Here is an 18,894-nt window from a genome sequence, read left to right as displayed (position 1 = left end):
TGAAAGTAAAACTCTGACATGACAAACAAGATCATCTTCAAGATCAAGTGAATAGTATAAGGGTGTAGAAGTAAGAGAACAGAATGGTGGCATGTTTATTGCAATTAACTTTTATTAAAGAGGTGATGGTTGAGGAAAACCTAACTGTGCCCAATAATAAGAGGATTTTCCTCAAAGAATAATGTAATGAGTCTGTCAAGATGTCCAAAGAAAAAATCCACTGTTGTGTCAAACCTATTTACAGCCCTTACACTAAGAACTCAAACTAAGGCGAATGGTGATCTTCTTAGGCTGAGAAGAATGTCTTTCTTCTTCTAGAAGTGAGATTAAAAGTAATTTTCCAGCTCGCAAAACAAAGTTCCAATGGTGCAAAAACAATCTTCCAAAGGATGTGCAACATAACGCAAAAAGGTTGTCGAGTCCTCACAATGCCAAGAGCATGTCTTCCTTCTGTTGACTTTCCAAAATATTCCCAATCACCAGGGGGCACGACTCCCTTCCCCTGGTTTCTCTTTAGCTCCTTGAAAGTGCCAGGAGAATGCCTCCCTTCTATTGGCTTTCTATAGTGTTCGCAAACATCAGAATTATTGCTTCCCTTGCCCTGCTTTCTTTGCAGCTTCTCCCACAGCCAAGCTGGTGCACTAACCTGCTAGCTACTGTGACTATGAAGATTTGCAATGATTTAATCCTCATTTTGGGTGCAAGTACCATACTAGCCTTTTCCAACCTATATTCTGTTTTCTGCTATGCCTTGTATACTCCCCTGCCAAGTATTATAGGGTGGTTTTGAATATGTCAACATTCTCTCACCTCTGACATGGTCTCAGATCCTGTCTTGTGGGTTTTTCTCACCCTTCCGGGTTCTCTGGAATGGTCCGCAATGGTTTTGGGTCTTCCCGGGCACCTGCACTCTGCTGTGGCGTGTCCCAGACCTACGTGGTCATTCTGTGGCGGCTCTGCAGTCGAAATCTTCCTCTGGGGAACGCAATATTTCCCTCTCGCGTTCTTCAGTCTGCTGCAATGCCAGCAGATTCTTCCTGCAGGTGTGTTGAGCGGTCCTTCCACTCCAGTCCCACCTCGCTTCTGCTTGCTCCCGCCTCAGCATCTCGGTCAGCCTTCTTCTTTCTCTCCGGTCGCCGGCAACTTTCGCAGCTACTCTAGGGAGGGCTCAACGCCATTCTCAGTCCTTCTATTTTTATACTCTGTCTTACTTCAGATTGTCCGAATTGACTACACCACACTGTTTGGACCTGCGCAGTATTGTGCATTACTCCATACCTCTTATTCATCTCAGTTTTCCAGTGACAGTGTTCACATGAGTAGTCACCATTCTCTCTCGTCTCAGTGTATCGTAAGGAATTGGTATCATCTAACTTACAATAATACATAGAGGAGGGAGGGACCGGGTTGCCCTGATTAGGGTAGGTGAGTGGGTAAAGGGTAATTACATATTACGTTCTCCCTGCAATGTCGTCACATGTGATCCTCCTACGGTGCAACACTTCCAGGGGGACTATTGGACTGTGGCCGCACTGCACTAGCCCCAGGGGAGTGGCCCACATATGGGAGAAAGGACAAGATCCAAGGACTTGTCACATATCCTTCCCCTTAGGATGCTGGGCTCCTCTTCTTCCACAGGCAAACAGACTAGGAAATCGACGTTTCCCTGTTCTTTTCCCTTTCTGTGTTCTACAGAGAAACAGAAAGGTTGAAGATCAAGGAACCAGCGCATTATTCTGGGGTGTGTGTACTTCCGGAGGTTATGCCAGGTGAAAGGTGACCGATTGGTTAACAACCTGAATTTTCATCCCGTTAGGTAATATTTGAGATGTCCTATTGCCTACTTTATAGCCAAAGATTGTAGCTCAATTGTTGCAAAATTCCTTTCCGTAGGAAAGAGTTTACGGCTAATGTAGAGTACGGGATGTTCAACTCCCTCATATTCCTGAGATGGAACTGCCTCCAATCCTACCTTAGAGCCATCCGGCTGGAGAAAAACACTTTGTTGAAGTTGGGTGCCTTTAGGAAAGGCTCACTACATAGGATAGTTTTTAAAGTATCAAAACAAGCCTGGTCTCTTTTTCCCCCCAATGGATTTTCCAGGGTGCAGCATTCTTTAACTTGGCAGTTAAACTAACTTTGATGGTGGAGAAGGTGGGGATAAACCTCGGGTAGTAACCCACTAACCTTAGGAAAGCTCTTACATCCCTTGTAGTCTAGGGCACTGAGGTTTCTTGTACTGCCTTAACTTGTCCGACTGAGGTTGAACTAACCCATTCCCAACAAAGAAGCCTAGGTATCTCATGGCGGATTGTGCCAGGTGACATTGCTTGAGATTAGCCGTTAGGCCTGCTTGTTTAAAGGCTTTTGTGATGGTATATAGATTTGAGAGATGTTCTTCTCAGGTTTTACTATATATGACTATGTCATCTAGCTAGGTGTTGCAAAAGCTTGAATATGGTCTTAATATTAAATCCATTAACCTTTGAAAGGTAGCGGAGGCGCCGTGCAGTCCGAATGGGAGAACTTTAAAATGGAATAGTGCATTCAGGGTGGAGAAGGCATTTTTTGCTCCGTCCTCAGGATTTAAAGGAACTTGTCAGTAGCCTTTAGTCAGATCAATTGTGGAGAGATTTACAGTGGAACCCAATCAGTCAATGAGGTCGTCAATTCTGGGTATTGGGTAGTTGTCAAACTGTGAGACATCATTGAGTTTCTGAAAATTGATACAGAACCTTCACAAATGATCGTGCTTGGCTACTAGTACTATGGGGGGAGGACCATGGGCTGTAGGAAGTCACTGTGATGCCATTTGCTAACATTTTCTGTACCTCTAGCACAATTATATCTTTCTGGGCTTCAGGGATTCCGTAACGTTTTAAGTTGATTATTTTACTTGGTGGTGTGCGGATATGATGATATACGCCTTTAACTCTCCCCGGTTGCTCACTAAAGACGCCTGGAAAATAATTTAAGAAGACTTGGATGTCTTTTTTTTTTTAAGTGTTGGGTGGTCGAATGGAACCAGATTTAACCTTTTTGTCTCTTCTGACAGGAGAATGGCCATTACCACCGAGGATGATTCAACCGGATCCTCCTTGCAGTCTATGAGCACATTTATATGGTAGACTTGGGTTTTTTATCTTTTATCCGATTGGGAAACTCAATAATTACAGGCACCAGTTGTTTCCAGGATTTCATACGGTCCATACCACCGAGATAGCATCTTGTGTTCTGAGGTTGGAAGTAACACATACTTTTTGGCCATTGGAGAAGGATAGGGTAACTGCTTTTTGTCATAGAGGGTTTTCTGATGTTCTTGAGCTTTACTCAGATGTTCATGGACTACAACTCTCACTAGGTTTGTGTGTTCCTTAATCCGTTGTGCGGTTTGTGACAGTGGTAGGATGGCTTCCTCTCTCTCCTCCCAGGTTTCACACAACCTGTCTAAGACATCTCTGGGATCTTTACCATATAAAAGTTCAAAAAGTGAAAACCCTACGGAAGATTATGGGGCCTTTCGGATGGCAAGCAAAGCCCAGGGATGTCATAAATCTCCCCCCGTCTCACCTGTGATCGGGATCTCCCTTGTTCGGCCGCAGGACTCTTCCTGTGGGTGGTTCGGGTCTTGAATAGGCTCGCCCGAGCCTCGTCAGGTTGCAGAGCGCGTTCAGAGTTCCGGGAAGTTCGTGGTTCCAGGGTGTCCAGGATTAGCGATAAACAAGCAATGTAGGGGGGGAAGTCCAGGAACAGGAAAAAAGGCAAGGAAGGAAGTATGAGGATCAAGGAAGCAAATGTAGAGAGCAAACACACGTCGGGTCACTATCGAAGATAGCGTTGAGATGCGCGGACCCGCAGGGGCGTGACCAATTTATAGTACGTGCTACGACGTGAAAGCTAGTGCGTAGCACGGAGCTTGGTAGGCCCATGTTGGGAGGAACAAGGAGTACAAGCCCTTCGTGACAATGACCATGAGGTCCAAAAAGGGCAATTTTGCCGGGTCATGACAGCATGCCCCCTCCGAAGACTGGTTCCTCCAGGCTTGCCTGGGTGAATAAGATGGAATCTTCTGAGCAAACGAGGGGTCTTTCAATTAGAAACTGGTTCCCATGTTCTCTCGCTAGGGGGGTAGCCTTTCCACTCGACCAGATATTGTAATCAACCCCTTCTATACCTGGAATCACATATCCTGGACACCTCATATTCCAACTGGTCGTCCACAACAACAGGTGTGGGTTTGAAGGGTTTTCGAGTAGAACTAACGTAGGGTTTCAACAGGGAAGTATGGAAGACTGGATGTATCTTCTTCCAGGAATCCGGGAGCTTAAGTCGGAAGGAGACAGGATTGATGATCTCCTTTATAGAAAATGGACCATAATAGCGAGGAGCCAATTTGTTTGGTCGTAGTTGTCGAGGTAACAGTTTCGAGGCTAGCCAGATTTGATCGCCAACTGAATAGGAAGGTGATGGTCGTCTCTTAGAGTCCGCATATCTTTTGGTTCGCGTCTGGGCCTGTTCTAACTGATCCTTGGCCTCTCTTTGTAAGTCGATCAGCGTCTGAATCCAAGAGTCAAGGGTAGGTACCGGAGTAGATTCTGGAAGAACTGATGGTAAAACAGACGGATGATAACCTTGACTGCAATAGAAAGGGCTGATTTTGAGAGCTGAATGATCTGAGTTATTGTAGGAGAATTCGGCTAAAGATATAAGGAGAGACCAATCGTTTTGAACCTTGGTGGCAAAACAACGAAGATTTTGTTCCAGGGTTTGATTGGTTTGTGGATGGTAGCCTGAAGAAAGGGCATGTTGGATTCCTAGAACACGACGGAGATGTTTCCAGAATTGTGAAATATATTGAGGTCCCCGATCCGAAATAATCTTGGAAGGGAGGCCATGAAGACGAAAAAAATGTTCCAGGAAAATTCCAGCAAGTTCTGAGGAAGATGGTAGTTTATACAATGGTGTAAAATGAGCTAGATGAGTGAACAAGTCAATGGTTACCATGATGGTTGTATATCCTCGGGAAGGTGGTAATTCAACAATGAAGTCAGTGGCAATAACTTCCCAGGGTCTGGTTGGCAAAGTAGGTTGTAGAAGCAGACCAGCCGGCCTCCGATTATCGTATTTGTTCCGACTACAAATTTCACAGGTCTTGATGTATTGAACTACACTGGACTTCATCCCTGGCCACCAGGACTGTCTTTGTATAAGACGGAAGGTGTTGGTTACCCCTCGATGGCCGAGTGAAGAGTATCATGGCATAGATTCATTACCTTCTGTTGAAGTTCTTTTGTCGGAATGACCACTGAATTGTTCTTGAATAAATATCCTTCCTTGATTGTCAAACACCAGGGATTTTTCTCGGATATGTCCTTCCAGAGTTCAGATGATCGAGTCTGTACTCTGATTTCTTCCAGGAGATTGATCGCTTGAGCTACAAAGATTGTAGGTGGAAACATTTTAGGATAGATCTTATCCTCCAAGGGAACGCAGTTGGGACGCTGAGAAAGGGCATCGGCAATCATGTTTTGCGGTCCAGGAACATGTGAGATTTGAAATTGATATTGAGCAAAGAAGTAGGCCCATCAAGCTTGTCTACTGTTCCTGCACTCCATGGATTGTATGACCTGAAGATTTCGATGATCAGTACGGACTTGAACTGGATATTTAGCACCCAGGAGTAGATGTCTCCATTCAGTGAAGGCATGACGAATGGCCAATAACTCCTTCTCCAGAACTGAGTAGTGAGTCTCACTGGTAGTCAGGGTCCGTGAAAGGTAAGCAATGGGATGTTCCAACTTATCATCGGATTCTTGTTTTAAAACTGCTCCTATGGCGTAATTGGAGGCATCTGTTTCCACTAGAAAAGGACGATTTATGTCAAGTTGGGCCAGGATGGGGGCCTGAGTGAATTATTTTTTCAAGCGTTGGAATGCCTTGTCTTGTGGTATAGACCAGTTGAATGGAACGTCTTTCTTCAGGAGAATATCAATGGGTTGAACAATCTTGGAAAAGGTGGGAATTAATTTCCGGTAGAAGTTGGCAAGCCCCAGGAAGGACTGTATTTGCTTTACAGATGTTGGGGCGGGCCAAGCCAGTATGGCCTTCACCTTTGAAGGATCCATACTAATTCCTTCTGAACTAAGGACAAACCCCAGATAGTGAACTGATGTAGCATGAAACAAACATTTTTCTGGTTTGGCTAAGAGTTGATTTTCACGGAGACGTTGAAGTACTGCCTTTACATGTTCTTCATGTTTCAAGGAATCCTTTGAGAAGATCAATATGTCATCCAGATAGACGATAACATTGAGAAATAACATGTCAGAGAACACCCTAGCCATAAAACGCTGGAAGACTGCGGGAGCATTAGTCAGACCAAAGGGCATGACTAGGTATTCAAAGTGACCAAAGGGTGTTCTAAAGGCTGTTTTCCATTCGTCTCCTTCCCGGATACGGATCAAATGGTAAGCACCTGGGAGATCCAGTTTCGTGAATATCACTGCACCTCTCACAGCTTCAAGGATATCCGAGATCAGGGGTAGTGGGTATCTGTCTTTCAGGGTGTGTTGATTTAGGCCCCGATAGTCCAGGCAAGGTCTGAGCTCTTTGGTATCCTTTTTAGGAACGAAGAACAATGAAGCACCAGCTGGTGATTTTGAAGGTCTTATGGTGCCATTCTCAAGATTAGTGTCTAGGTATTCCCGGAGGGCACTCTTTTCTGGTTCTGAAAGGATAAACATCCTGCCAAAGGGAATCACTGCTGAGGGTTCAGTATCTATGGCACTGTCTTCGGGTCTATGTGGAGGTAAGGCTTGAACGATGGCAGATGGCAGTAGAGAATACATGAGCATACCCTTGATAGATCTCTGGAACTTGTAGAATATTGGAAACCATGAGTGGTGTCTCTGGACACCTTGGTGGACTTTTAGGGGCTGTGACTGAGGTATCCAGGTTTAAACAATGGTTCATACAGAACTCCGAGCCCAGGAATAAGGATCCGGCCGTCCAGTTGATATATGGATTGTGCCTTTGTAACCAGGGCATGCCCAAAACCAAGGGGTAATGGGCTGATTTTATAATGTCAAACACAATTCTTTCTTGATGATGATTTATGGAAAGATGGATCTCCCTTGTTTGCAGACTTATGGGTCCTGAGGAAACAGGTCTTCCGTCAATCGCTTCCACTGGCTGTGAAAAACTTCTTGCTTCATACGGAATGTTATGACTTCTGACCCAATCTTTATCAATGAAGACTCCCATTGCTCCCCAATCCACCAAGGCCAGTATGGGGTAGACCTTGTCCTTGGATGGCGATAAAAAGGCCTGTAATATCACCAATTTGTTTTGTCTAGGAGAGTTCAAGGATGGAATTGATGTGGAGCAAACATCGCTCTCCCGAAACCTTGCTCCATTTAGGATCGGGAGCTGGCGTTTCCCGAGCGTCGGGGAAGAGCCAGAGGACATTCTTTAACTAGAGGTTTATCCGAGGCACAATACATGCATAAGCCTGTGTGTATTCTTCTTAACCTTTCCTGCGGGGAAATTGGTCCACGAAAGGCTCCAAGTTGCATGGGTTCAGAATCAGTGCTCGGACTCTTGGCAGATTCTGACCTTGTAGTATTCTTTAGGGAGTATCTTTGAATTGATACTTTATTCTTTTTCTTTTCGGCCTTTCTTTCTTGGATTCTAAAGTCTATTTGCATAGACAAGTCCAGGAGGGCCTGGAATGAACTAGGACGTGCCACCCTGGCTAGCGCGTCCTTAATCTCTTCATTTAGACCCCTGTGAAACAAAGTAAAACTGGCTTCCTTCCAGGGGCCAGTCCGCCTCTTTGGCTAGCTGTTTGAATCCGGTAACATAGGTCAACATGTCTTGGGATCCTTGTTGGAAGTCAAGTAGCTTTTCTTGAGCACTGTGAACCAGCTCTGGTCGTTCGAACATGGTCTTGAGTTCCGCGATGAACCCTTCATAATCATCCAGGAGAGCATCCCCTGAATTGAGTAATGGAGTGGCCCATGTAAGGGCATTACCAGAAAGATGCGATATTATGAAGCCCACCTTAGCCCTAGGAGTTGTGAAATAGTAGGGCTTAAAGGTAAAATGTACCAAACAAGAATCCAGGAATCCACGTAAGGTCTTTGTTGAACCGTCGTATTTATCAACCACTCCTCCCAATAATACGCTGTCCTTGTTCGCAGAGTCGCGTGACAAGACGAGATGTCCCGGCTTTCATATTCTGCATCTCTGTGGAAAGTTCTTGCATTCCGCGCATCAGGTCCTGAATAGCATTCTCCATGGTAGAATCCGTATTGATCGTTCGGCGTCTCAAACTGTCATAAATCTCCCCCCGTCTCACCTGTGATCGGGATCTCCCTTGTTCGGCCGCAGGACTCTTCCTGTGGGTGGTTCGGGTCTTGAATAGGCTCGCCCGAGCCTCGTCAGGTTGCAGAGCGCGTTCAGAGTTCCGGGAAGTTCGTGGTTCCAGGGTGTCCAGGATTAGCGATAAACAAGCAATGTAGGGGGGGGAAGTCCAGGAACAGGAAAAAAGGCAAGGAAGGAAGTATGAGGATCAAGGAAGCAAATGTAGAGAGCAAACACACGACGGGTCACTATCGAAGATAGCGTTGAGACGCGCGGACCCGCAGGGGCGTGACCAATTTATAGTACGTGCTACGACGTGAAAGCTAGTGCGTAGCACGGAGCTTGGTACGGCCATGTTGGGAGGAACAAGGAGTACAAGCCCTTCGTGACAATGACCATGAGGTCCAGAAAGGGCAATTTCGCCGGGTCATGACAAGGGAATCATTGCAACCCAGTTTTTACCATCAGGTTCCACCAATGTTTTAAATATGGTTTTAAGTGTTTTATTTAAGCATTCGACTAGGCCATCCGTTTGAGGGTGATATACGAGGTTCTTAGCGTCTTTATTTGTAATATTTGTTTGACCTCATACCATGATCTTGCTCATAAAACTGGTCCCCTGGTCAGTTAGAATTTCCTCCGGGAACCCTCCCTGGGATAGATGAGGGATAAGTAGCTTGCATATTTAGTGCAAGATGTTGTTACGCATAGGGAAGGCCTCATAGTAGTGGGTGGCATATTCTATGACCAGGATGTATTTGATTTCCATTTTTGATGTTTCTAGGGGTCCTACAATGTCCATCCCAATCCAGGAAAAGGGAACATCTATAAATGGTAAAGGTTGTAGGGGGATTGGTAGAGGAGTGTGAGGAGCATCCTTTTGTCATAAGGCACACACAGATTTAAAGTCATTTAAATCCACGTATACCCTGGACAACAGAACCGACTTACCACCTGTCCTTGGGTTTTGGCACTACCTAGGTGTCCAGAGGTAGGGTGAGCATGAACAATATCTAACACTACTCTTGTATGACTCCTAGAAGACTACTATTTTGAATCTAATCTGACTCTCACTATTAGTGTCGCTTTGAAATCCAGCGTAGCTTTTTTTCCCGGTATGCAATAGTTTCAGGTCTTCCCGGGCACCTGCGGTCTGCTAGGGGCCTTCTCTGACCTTCGTGGTCGTACTGTGGTCTGCAGCGGCTCTGCAGTCAAAATATTCCTCTGAGAAACACAATGTTTCCCACTCACATTCTCCAGTGTGCTGCAGCGCCAAGTGTTTCTTCTTCCAGGTTTGTTGAGCAGTCCTACCACTCCAGAACCGCTCTGCTTCTGCTTACTCCAGCCTCTGTGTCTCAGTCATCCTTCTTCCTTCTCTCGGGTCTCCACTTGCTCTCGTGGCTCCTCCCAGTCCTTCTATTTTTATACTCCGTCCTACTGCTAGAAGCGCTGGAGCACTCACACTGGAGCATGTGACCCCAAGCCCCGACTCAGCCAACCTACTTCTGATAGCAAACAAAATCCTACAAATCAGCACTTATAGCAAATAAATCAAACTCCCTGAATTCCTGCATGAATAATGCCTCCTCCAACACCAAGGAGCTGTTCCTTATACTTCGAGAATTGGAAGCCCCCATCCCTGCCACCACCCCCATCAATTCTAGCAAAGCATGGTGCACTACTATTCAAAATGCACTTGCCTCCAAAATCCTCACACTTCAAAACGAAATGCAAACCAAAAGAAACCTCTTGGCCAGCAAAAACCTGCCCTTCATTGTGCAGGATGTCTGTGCCTCTAAAACTGCCACCCAATTCAGATTCACCAACGTCTCCCAAGACCAGGTGCTGAACACTATCTCCACATTGAAACCTTCCAAACTCAAAGGCAACAGCTTCCTGACCTGCCTAGTCAAATTGTGCGCTCCTACTCTAGTACCCATCACCACCAACTTCATTATTGCTTCATTCAATGCCAATTCTGTGTCCACCGGCATTAAAGAAGCTTAAAAAACCCTCATTAGGCTCCACCATAGGCACAATTTACCGACTCATCACGACAGTTCCTTTCTTACTGAAAATAGTGGACAAGATAGCCTACATACAAGTCCAAGAATATCTAGCAAGTAACTCTCACTAGGAGCCAGACAATCTGGCTTCCGTCCCAAGCGCAGTACAGAAACAGCCTTATTAGATCTCAAAATCCAAATGGATAATATAAGAGATTCAGGGAAAATGTGCATCGTTATGCAGTGAAAATCGTGGTAAAAATGTCAACTGAACAAAATAAATCGCAGCAAAAATGACCCGTTAAAGGTATACCCCATTACACCATTTAAGGGGAGCAGGGGTTGCGGGGGTGGCCCCCGCTCCTCTTAAATGGTATAATGGGTCTGGGGGTTGCGGGGGTGTCCCCTGCATCCTTTACATGGATTGCGGTGGCAAAACCAGTCTTTTTACCGGGATATTTTGTGTTCACTGCCATTTTTGCCGCGATTTTAACACATGGAACCTGTGTATCCTCCTCCTCCTGCTCGATCTGTCTGCCACATTTGACTTGGTTGACCACGACAAGCTATGCAACGGCCTTGCAGAGAATTTCAACTTCTCCACAGAAGCCGTTCTATGGGTTAAGTCTTTCTTAGCGGATCGAACCTCAAGAGTTTCCATCAATACTGAAGCTGACGACCCCATCCCAGTACCTCTAGGGGGCCTCCAAGGATAATGCCTCTCTCCCACCCTCTTCATTGCATATACAAAATAACTTTTTGCAGCCCGGGATGCCATGGGTGTCATCTACACTAACTTTGCAGATGACACCCAAATCCTCATCCCCATCACGGGAGACTATGAACAAGACTCTGCCAACATTAATAAGATTTTTATGCCATTATTCAAAATTGGATGGCCACCAACAGTTTGTGTCTCAACGATGATGAAACTGAGGTCCTCAATGTAGGTCCCCCCTCCTGTCTAAAAACACTCCATGCCAACTTTTAATCTATCACCATCGACGGCACACCCATCCCAGTACTCAACCAGGTCAAAACCCTAGGCGTCTCCATAGACTCCAACCTAACGATGAGCAAACATATCAGTGGGCTGGTTCGGCGACCGCCTACACTGCCAAATATATTGCGCTCAGCCACCAATTTCTTACCCCACAAAATTGACCCACCCTAGCTCGAGCCCCTATCCTACTGAAAATGGACTATTGCAACATCCTCTTACTAGGAACCACAAACACTAACCTGCAAAAATGCAACTGTTACAAAACAAAGCCCTATGGGCAGCTTTCGGGCTCAAAAGAAATTACCATATATCCTACATCAGGAGAGAAGTACATTGGCTACCCATCAGAGCTAGAATCCTATTTAAAACTCTCATTATCATCCACAAATGTATCACCAACGTGGCCCCTTCATATCACAATAATGTTGTCCCTCACAAAAAGACCACTTCATCCCTCAGATAAGGCTCCAGAACAGAACTCTTCGTCCATAAGTTCAAGATCATAGAACTGCCTGCAGAATTTTATTTATTTATTTATTTGTATTGCGCCGGTAGCTCTTGTGCTTCGGGGCGCAGAGACAAGAACACAAAGGACAAATGACAAACGACAAACACAGTACAAGTAGCACGATACATTAGATCTACAAGAATAGGTGGGCAGGTTGTATTGTGTATATTACTTAAAGATGTGGGTTTTCAGTTGTTTGCGAAAGCGTTAATAGTTAGCTTCCATCCTTATCTGGCCAGGGAGGTTATTCCATAGGCCTGCTACAGTTATAGTTATAGGGAAGGATTTACTTGCCCCGTTTTTACGTCTGAAAGGAGCCACCACAATCAATCCTTGCTTGGCTGATCTTAGCTTTCTGGCGGGCTTGTATGGAATGATTTTAGTTTTCAGGTATGAAGGGGCTTTACCAAAAATACATCTATCTGTAAGTGTGAGGGACTTAATTGGACTCTCTCTTCAATTTTTAGCCAGTGAAGTTCTTTCCTGGCTTCGCTGATGTGTTGATTCCTAGTTTTTTGCTTAATGATTCTCACTGCATTGTTTTGCAGAACTTGGTAGCTGTGGTAGCAATTTTTGTTAGAACCTAGTATTAGGGCATTGCCATAGTCTAAGTGAGATAAGATGGTAGCTCTTGCGACTGTGTTGCACTGTTCTCCTCAGAAAGGTAGTGTCTTATGGCTTTTAGTAGACAGAGGTGGTATGAGCACTTTTTGTAACGTAAAGGGTTTGGGCATCTGATCCCAGAGATGATCCTAGCATCATCCCAAGGGTTTTGACCTTGTTTAGGACCTTAATTTGGATATTTTTGATGGTGAAGGTGTTGGATGTGGGATGGAGCTTAGATCTGACTAAATTGGTACCAAAGAGCATAAGCTCTGTTTTGTTGCCATTTAGGCACATCCAATTTTGGTCCATCCATTGCTCTACCCCTTTGTACACTCAACTTAGTTTTCATTGCCCTTTTGATGGTCTCCACTTCATTCAATTACCAGCTGAGTGTCGTCAGCGTAATTGGTAAAGAACATGTTGATGTTATCGAGAACTATAAAGAGAAACCTGAGGTATATGTTAAACAGGAGTGGGGACATGCTGGAGCCTTGTGGAACTCCACAGGCGATTTATTTTTCTATTGAGAATAGGGTCCCCCAATGAACTCTAGATGTTCTGTTTTGTAGGAAAGACATGATCCAGCTTATTGCTTCATCTGACCAGTTTGCCGTTTTTTTTTAGAGCTGTCTTGAGTAAGTTGTGATCTAATAGGTCGAAGGCAGCGCTCAGTTCCAAGAGTATGAGCAAGCCGGCTTTCTGCTAATCAATGATGTTGAGCCTCTTAGTCTGTAGATTCAGCATAGCTGTTTCTGTGCTATGCGCTAGTCGAAAACCAGACTGTTGGTGGTGGAGGAGTTCCGAGCTTTCTACGTGTTCTTGGAGCTGTGTGGTGGCAATCTTGTCCATGATTTTAAGTATAAAGTTGCAGTTGGTTATGGGCCTTAGATTGTTTGGGTCCCTTTGGTCTAGATTAGGTTTTTGAACAAGGGGAGTGACTGTTAACCTTTTTATACTTTTAGGCACAATTTGATCGCGGAAAGATGTGTTATCACTTTGGTTAAGGCTGGTGCAAAGATGTCAGAATGGTCTAGGATGATGTTTACCGAGAGTATGTTTTCAGCGCAAGTGATGGGTTTCATGGATGCCAGGGCTTTTACCATTTCATTGGCAGTAATGGGCTTGGACCTAAATTGGGCCGTCTGGTGGGTAGGTTCCTCTGGTACGTCTTGAGTGGGTGACTTGGTGGCCCCTTGGGATTTGGCTATAATAACCCTGGCATTATCGATTTTGTTAAAAAATGCTATCTGGGTTGCGTCACATTCTTCTTGGGTGGACGAGAAGATGGGGTGATGCCTTTTGGTTTATCAATAGATTTCAATTTATTGAAGAGTTTGCTGGTGGAATTAGCTGCCGCTGAAATCTGTTCATCATAGTAGTTCTTTGCCTCAATTATTTCTTTATAGGTTTTCTCAGTGGTTTTCCAAAGTGTTTTATTTTCCGGCGTGGGCTTTTTTCTCCACTCATTTTCCCTTTTTCTTTTCTAGACATAGCATCAGATGCTCTTTGCTGATGTTTTTATAATTCTTCAGTGATTTTCTAATAGGGAGGTTGGGAAGTTTGGGTTTTTGGGTACGTGGAGAGATATGGAAGGTCACACTGTAGTGGTCCGACCATATGCATGGGTCAGTTTTAGCTGCAAATAATATTCACCTAGTTCTGTAAGGGGTGATTTATGGAAAGCAAAAGGTGGGAATGTCCTCAAAGTGGTTTCCTTGAAGAATGGGGTGGAGGTAGAAAGGAATAGGCACATGTAAACTACAATGAGGGAAATCAAAAACATTCAAACAAATATTAAGATGGCTCCACAAGGGAATGGGACAACAATAAAAGACGAACAAAAAATATATATACTCACAATGTATTGATAGACAAAAGGCAAAATAGATTTTCTGTCAGTTCTATCTTGAAATATCAATGGTTTAGGACAATAAAACATTGATATCACTAGGCTACAAGAAACCCATGTGAAGGACCCTGAAATGGAGCTGATGTTCATGGAATAAAAAGATGCTGCATCCATTAAACAAAAATCCAACATAGCTATAATGAGATAAGTTAGCCCCACTTGTGTGAGCAACTTTTGTGAAGGTGAAAATGCCTTCATTTTAGCAGCAGTACCAGGGCAATTCTGATTGTCTTACTATCTACTACGAGAGCTCATTGAATTCCACAGAAAGCTCCTCATGGTCTACGCGATGAATCAAGAGATTCAATCACTTTTCCCAAGCGGGAGCCCCTCCCTGTAAGGCTAGGGAAGTGAGCCTGCTACGCATCATTCCCCCCTAAGGGTGGCGGTAAGCGGGACCTCACAGGGGGAGACTCTCCTACTTTGGACAGTGACATCTACTCTATGGAACAGGCTCCCGTTGCCCATAAGAGTTAGTGAGGAGTAACTTCCCCTTTGTAAGGCACTAGAAACCTATCTCTTTTAATCGGTCTGTTCTTTTACATTGCTAAGGCCCCCCTCTCCTAATACCCTCCTGTGCCTACGGATCTTAGTTGTGCTTTATACATCTTTTTTATTATTAATATTATATTATTTGGGATAAGGACCTTTCCAATGAGGAATGCGCTTTTTTCTACCCTCACATAGCCAATCCAGTTCTAGCAAATGACAGACACCAAGACTCCTCTTGTATGTACTATTGTAATGTAATTACTAAAGAAAGAGACCAGTGTGGTACTGGGAACAGTAAGATCACAGGAGTAATGAAGAATGGCCGTCTATCAAATAATGTGACGAAGAAACCACACAGGTCCAACACAAAGAAGACTATGTTGACAGGCTTGGAAAGTCCCAGCCTTGCGTGATAAAAATGGGAGGAGTCAGATACAGAGAGAGCGAGATACCCAGGAGTTTCAAACCGGCTGGCTGAGGAGAGCCAGTGACTCAGGGAGAATGCTGGTTTGCACAAGAGCAAACCAGGCGAGACAAGCAGTGCCCGAGGTACACTACGCTGCAAGCAGACGACGGCAGGAGTGTGCAGAGACTGCTAGTCCCAGGAGGGATTTTCGTCCAGGGGTGGCAGAGAGCCCAAACTCTGGCGTGCCGCTGGAGAAGCACACAGCAAAAACAAAAAGGTGATGGCTGGAAGGTTTAGAATTAATCTTAACCACTGGCATTGCTCTGGAGAAGCATAGCGGCAGCAGATCCAAGAGGTCTGCCTAATTAAAACACTTCCCATGAAACCTGATGCGAGAAGTGGTGGCCTAGAGGGAAAGGAACAGAGGAACACTCACAGAGCAGATGCCATGTTGGGACGCCAAAGATGGTGTGTGGGGAAAATTGAAGAAATCGGAGAACCCATCCTGAAAAGTAGCGAATTCAGAGCAAGAAAGAATGCTGAACTGGTGACGCAGCACCAGCAAAGGGGAGAGTGGGAGACCCAGGGAGAAGAGGCAATCTTCTAAAGAGGGACAGTGATCCCTACGAAGGTCACAAAGCCGACCATAAAGAGCAGAATATTCATACTCGTCACAGTGTGTGGCAAACTCATAAGAAGAGTCAGAATCTGGATGGGGCAAATCCTACTTGTCCCAGTGTGTGGCAAACCGATAAGAGTGAGACTAATAACGGGGCCAATCATACTCGTCTCAATGGCTGGCAAACATATGGCAAACATATAAAGAGAACAAGAATAAGTAGAGTGAGAATAATAACAGGACCAAATATACTTGTCCCAGTGTGTGGCCAACTCATTAGAAGGGTGACAATCAGAACGGGACAAATCATACTCGTCCCAGTGACTGGCCAATTTATACGGAGAACAAGAATCATAATGAGATTAATCATACACGTCCGAGTGAGTGGCAAACTTACAAGAAGAGTGAAAATCCTGTGGATAAAAGGAATAGGAGTTATAGGAGGACTACAACTGACTGAGCCCATGAGAAGAGGAATAAAGAAAGGAGGGAGAGCAATGACAAGTGTATTCTACAAAGACACAGTTGAATTGTAAAGAAAGTGCAGTGAGAACTGGGGGAAGCCAAAGGAACTGATACTGAAGGGCCTGGAGGAGTCCTTGAAGGAACTGGACGAATTACTACAGTAAGTGGCAAGGGGCTATCTAAAGATCCCCTATTGAGGAGAACTGTGCTGATCAAGCAATCCAGGAGAAGGGAGTCATTCTTCTGGACCTTTTCTTTTGTTTAGTGCTAGTGGTAGGGTCAGGTCAGGATAGCTTTTTGTAACGGAAGGCAGACTCTTGATTTCAGACTTCCTGATTGACGACGAGCAGCCTAGTTTAGTTGCGTTAGGTAGGGAAACCCTTAAAAGTTAGGCGTTTTCTTTATTATTTTATAATACACCTTGTGGAAACATGGCACCCATTGGTCTGTCTCCTCCTCCTGACCTACCACATCAGACTGTCATTCAGATAAAGTCAAAGGGGATCACTTTGGATCTGCCTGTCAATAGCGCAGAGGGGACTGCTTACGAAGCAGCCTCCTCTGTGCTATTTTGATACTTTTTGTCACAGGGTGCGTTTCTAACACAGAAACGCTAGCACACCCAGGTATTTAAGATTTACACTTGTGACAAAACAAATTGTAAATGTTACCTGGTATGTCCGTTCATAGCAGACGGCATATTTTGCAAGGGCAAACACATGCAGATTCCAATTAATCCTAATCATCTCTGCCCGCATTTGAGTGAAGATGCTGTTAGACTTGCTTGACAGACTGGATGGTGGTGGCAGATTTGGACATTATGATCCATAGCCGACTTTCGCAAACAAATACATTAAACTCACACAGTGCGAAAAAAGGCATGCGTAAAATGTTTTGTGCATGCATTCTGCACAAAGTGCATAAGACCCACCCTAACAAAATTGATCCCCCCCAACATGTTTCCTCAATTGTTCTTCTGTCAAACTTAACATAAATAATATTTCCAAGCAATATGAATTGACTTACTTAATTTAACAAGTGCATTCCTTTTTTCACCATGCTCCAAATATCCAAAATTCACCTCCCAGCTCTTCAGTCCTTCTTTTTCATCGCAGTGCTTGTTCCCACAAAAAAACTGACCTAAACACAATTTGAAATAAGAGTTTCAATATTATCACAGCATTACAGCAGCTTTTTATGTAATCAGATTAAATAAGACACAGCTACAGTATTTTAGTGGTGAAATTTATATATAACTGGAAAACAGCTTTGAAAAGATGTTATCACACAAAGAATAAAGCACAATTTATTTTCTGACTTTTGAGTTGTGATTTACCACCTTGAAAATGCGGCAATCAAGTAGCGTTAAACTTTCTTGACGTATAACAATCAACAAAATTGAGACAAATATATTTGAAAGAGTAACTTTTTCTAAATTGGCTGATCACACATCAAAGAGATCATTGGCAATAAGGAACATCCATGATAACTCTTAATTGATCATTATTATTATTTGCCTGACGTTAAAAAGGAAGTGAGGTTTTTTTATCTTTATCCACGCACCCACAACAGGGTAGTTCATTTGTGCCATATTTCAACATGGTCACTATATTTGACTCAATCACAATAGTCCGCTTTCAATCCTATTTAGTCAGAACCACATGTGCAATGGTACCTGTAAAATACTCTGCCTTTGATATAGAATGCTGATGCTGCAAGCGCTAGGATGTAAGCACTGGTCAGCTCTGGCGAACAGTTATTAAATTAATTTGGAAATTCTAATCCCATTAAAAAACATAGGCAGAATACCTGTGTGACATAACATACACTTTCTAGGATTGCATCCTTTTTCTTTTTTTAAATGAGGGATTACATACAATGTTAATGGTACCAAAATATGATTAATCGGCAAAAAGCTTCCACCTGACACCTTTTTTGATTTTGAGTGCCAAGTTTACTAACAGCTAGTTCATATTACATATTAACATCAGAAACAATGGCTATTCCCTTTACAATGAAGAAGAATATGCATTATTTATTTCTATGAAGAAGCAAAATATATGAACTTTTTCAGAAATATTTATCACAGTTTGGAAGGTACAAAAAGAGACACATCTGTTAGGAGGTGCTTAGTACCAACTTGAGATCTCATCTCCCTGTGCAATATTGTTGTCACTCATGGCATTGGGTATTTTAGTTACAAGGGACCCCTGGCTGTGTTGACTCAATAAGGGTTCCAGATTTCAGGGGAGGTTGAGAGCTGAAGGAGAGCAGTGGTTCACTGCTTTGGGCCGTTCTCATGGATGTATCTTTTCTGAATAAAACCTCTCAACTCATGTGAAGTCTCTGAAGTGTATTACAGAACCTTTTTAACAACATCTTTGTAGTCAGCCGATATAATGTCAATACATAGGTAAAACACGTCATATATCTCGTTGCTACCTATGTAGCCATTTTTACATCTCAAGTCTCCAAACATTTCAAAGCATATATATGGCCTTGTCTACAGTCATTTA

The 18,894-nt window shown here is 43.9% G+C and overlaps 1 protein-coding gene across 2 annotated transcripts in view; it reads right to left on the bottom strand.

Annotated features, from left to right (window-relative positions):
* Nucleotides 1-18,894, bottom strand: part of LOC138472928 (protein FRA10AC1 homolog) — a 735,805-nt gene that overhangs the window by 299,822 nt on the left and 417,089 nt on the right. For both annotated transcript variants that reach the window (XM_069611349.1, XM_069611350.1), the window contains exon 9: nt 17,405-17,518. In XM_069611349.1, coding sequence (XP_069467450.1) covers nt 17,405-17,518 — 114 coding nt within the window. The remainder of the gene's footprint in view (nt 1-17,404; nt 17,519-18,894) is intronic.

Source organism: Ambystoma mexicanum, chromosome 8, assembly GCF_040938575.1.
Source record: "Ambystoma mexicanum isolate Mex_15411 chromosome 8, UKY_AmexF1_1, whole genome shotgun sequence".
Taxonomy (NCBI): Eukaryota; Metazoa; Chordata; class Amphibia; order Caudata; family Ambystomatidae; genus Ambystoma; species Ambystoma mexicanum.
The sequence above is the reverse complement of the archived record's forward strand: the minus strand, read 5'-3'. Positions and strand labels throughout refer to the sequence as shown.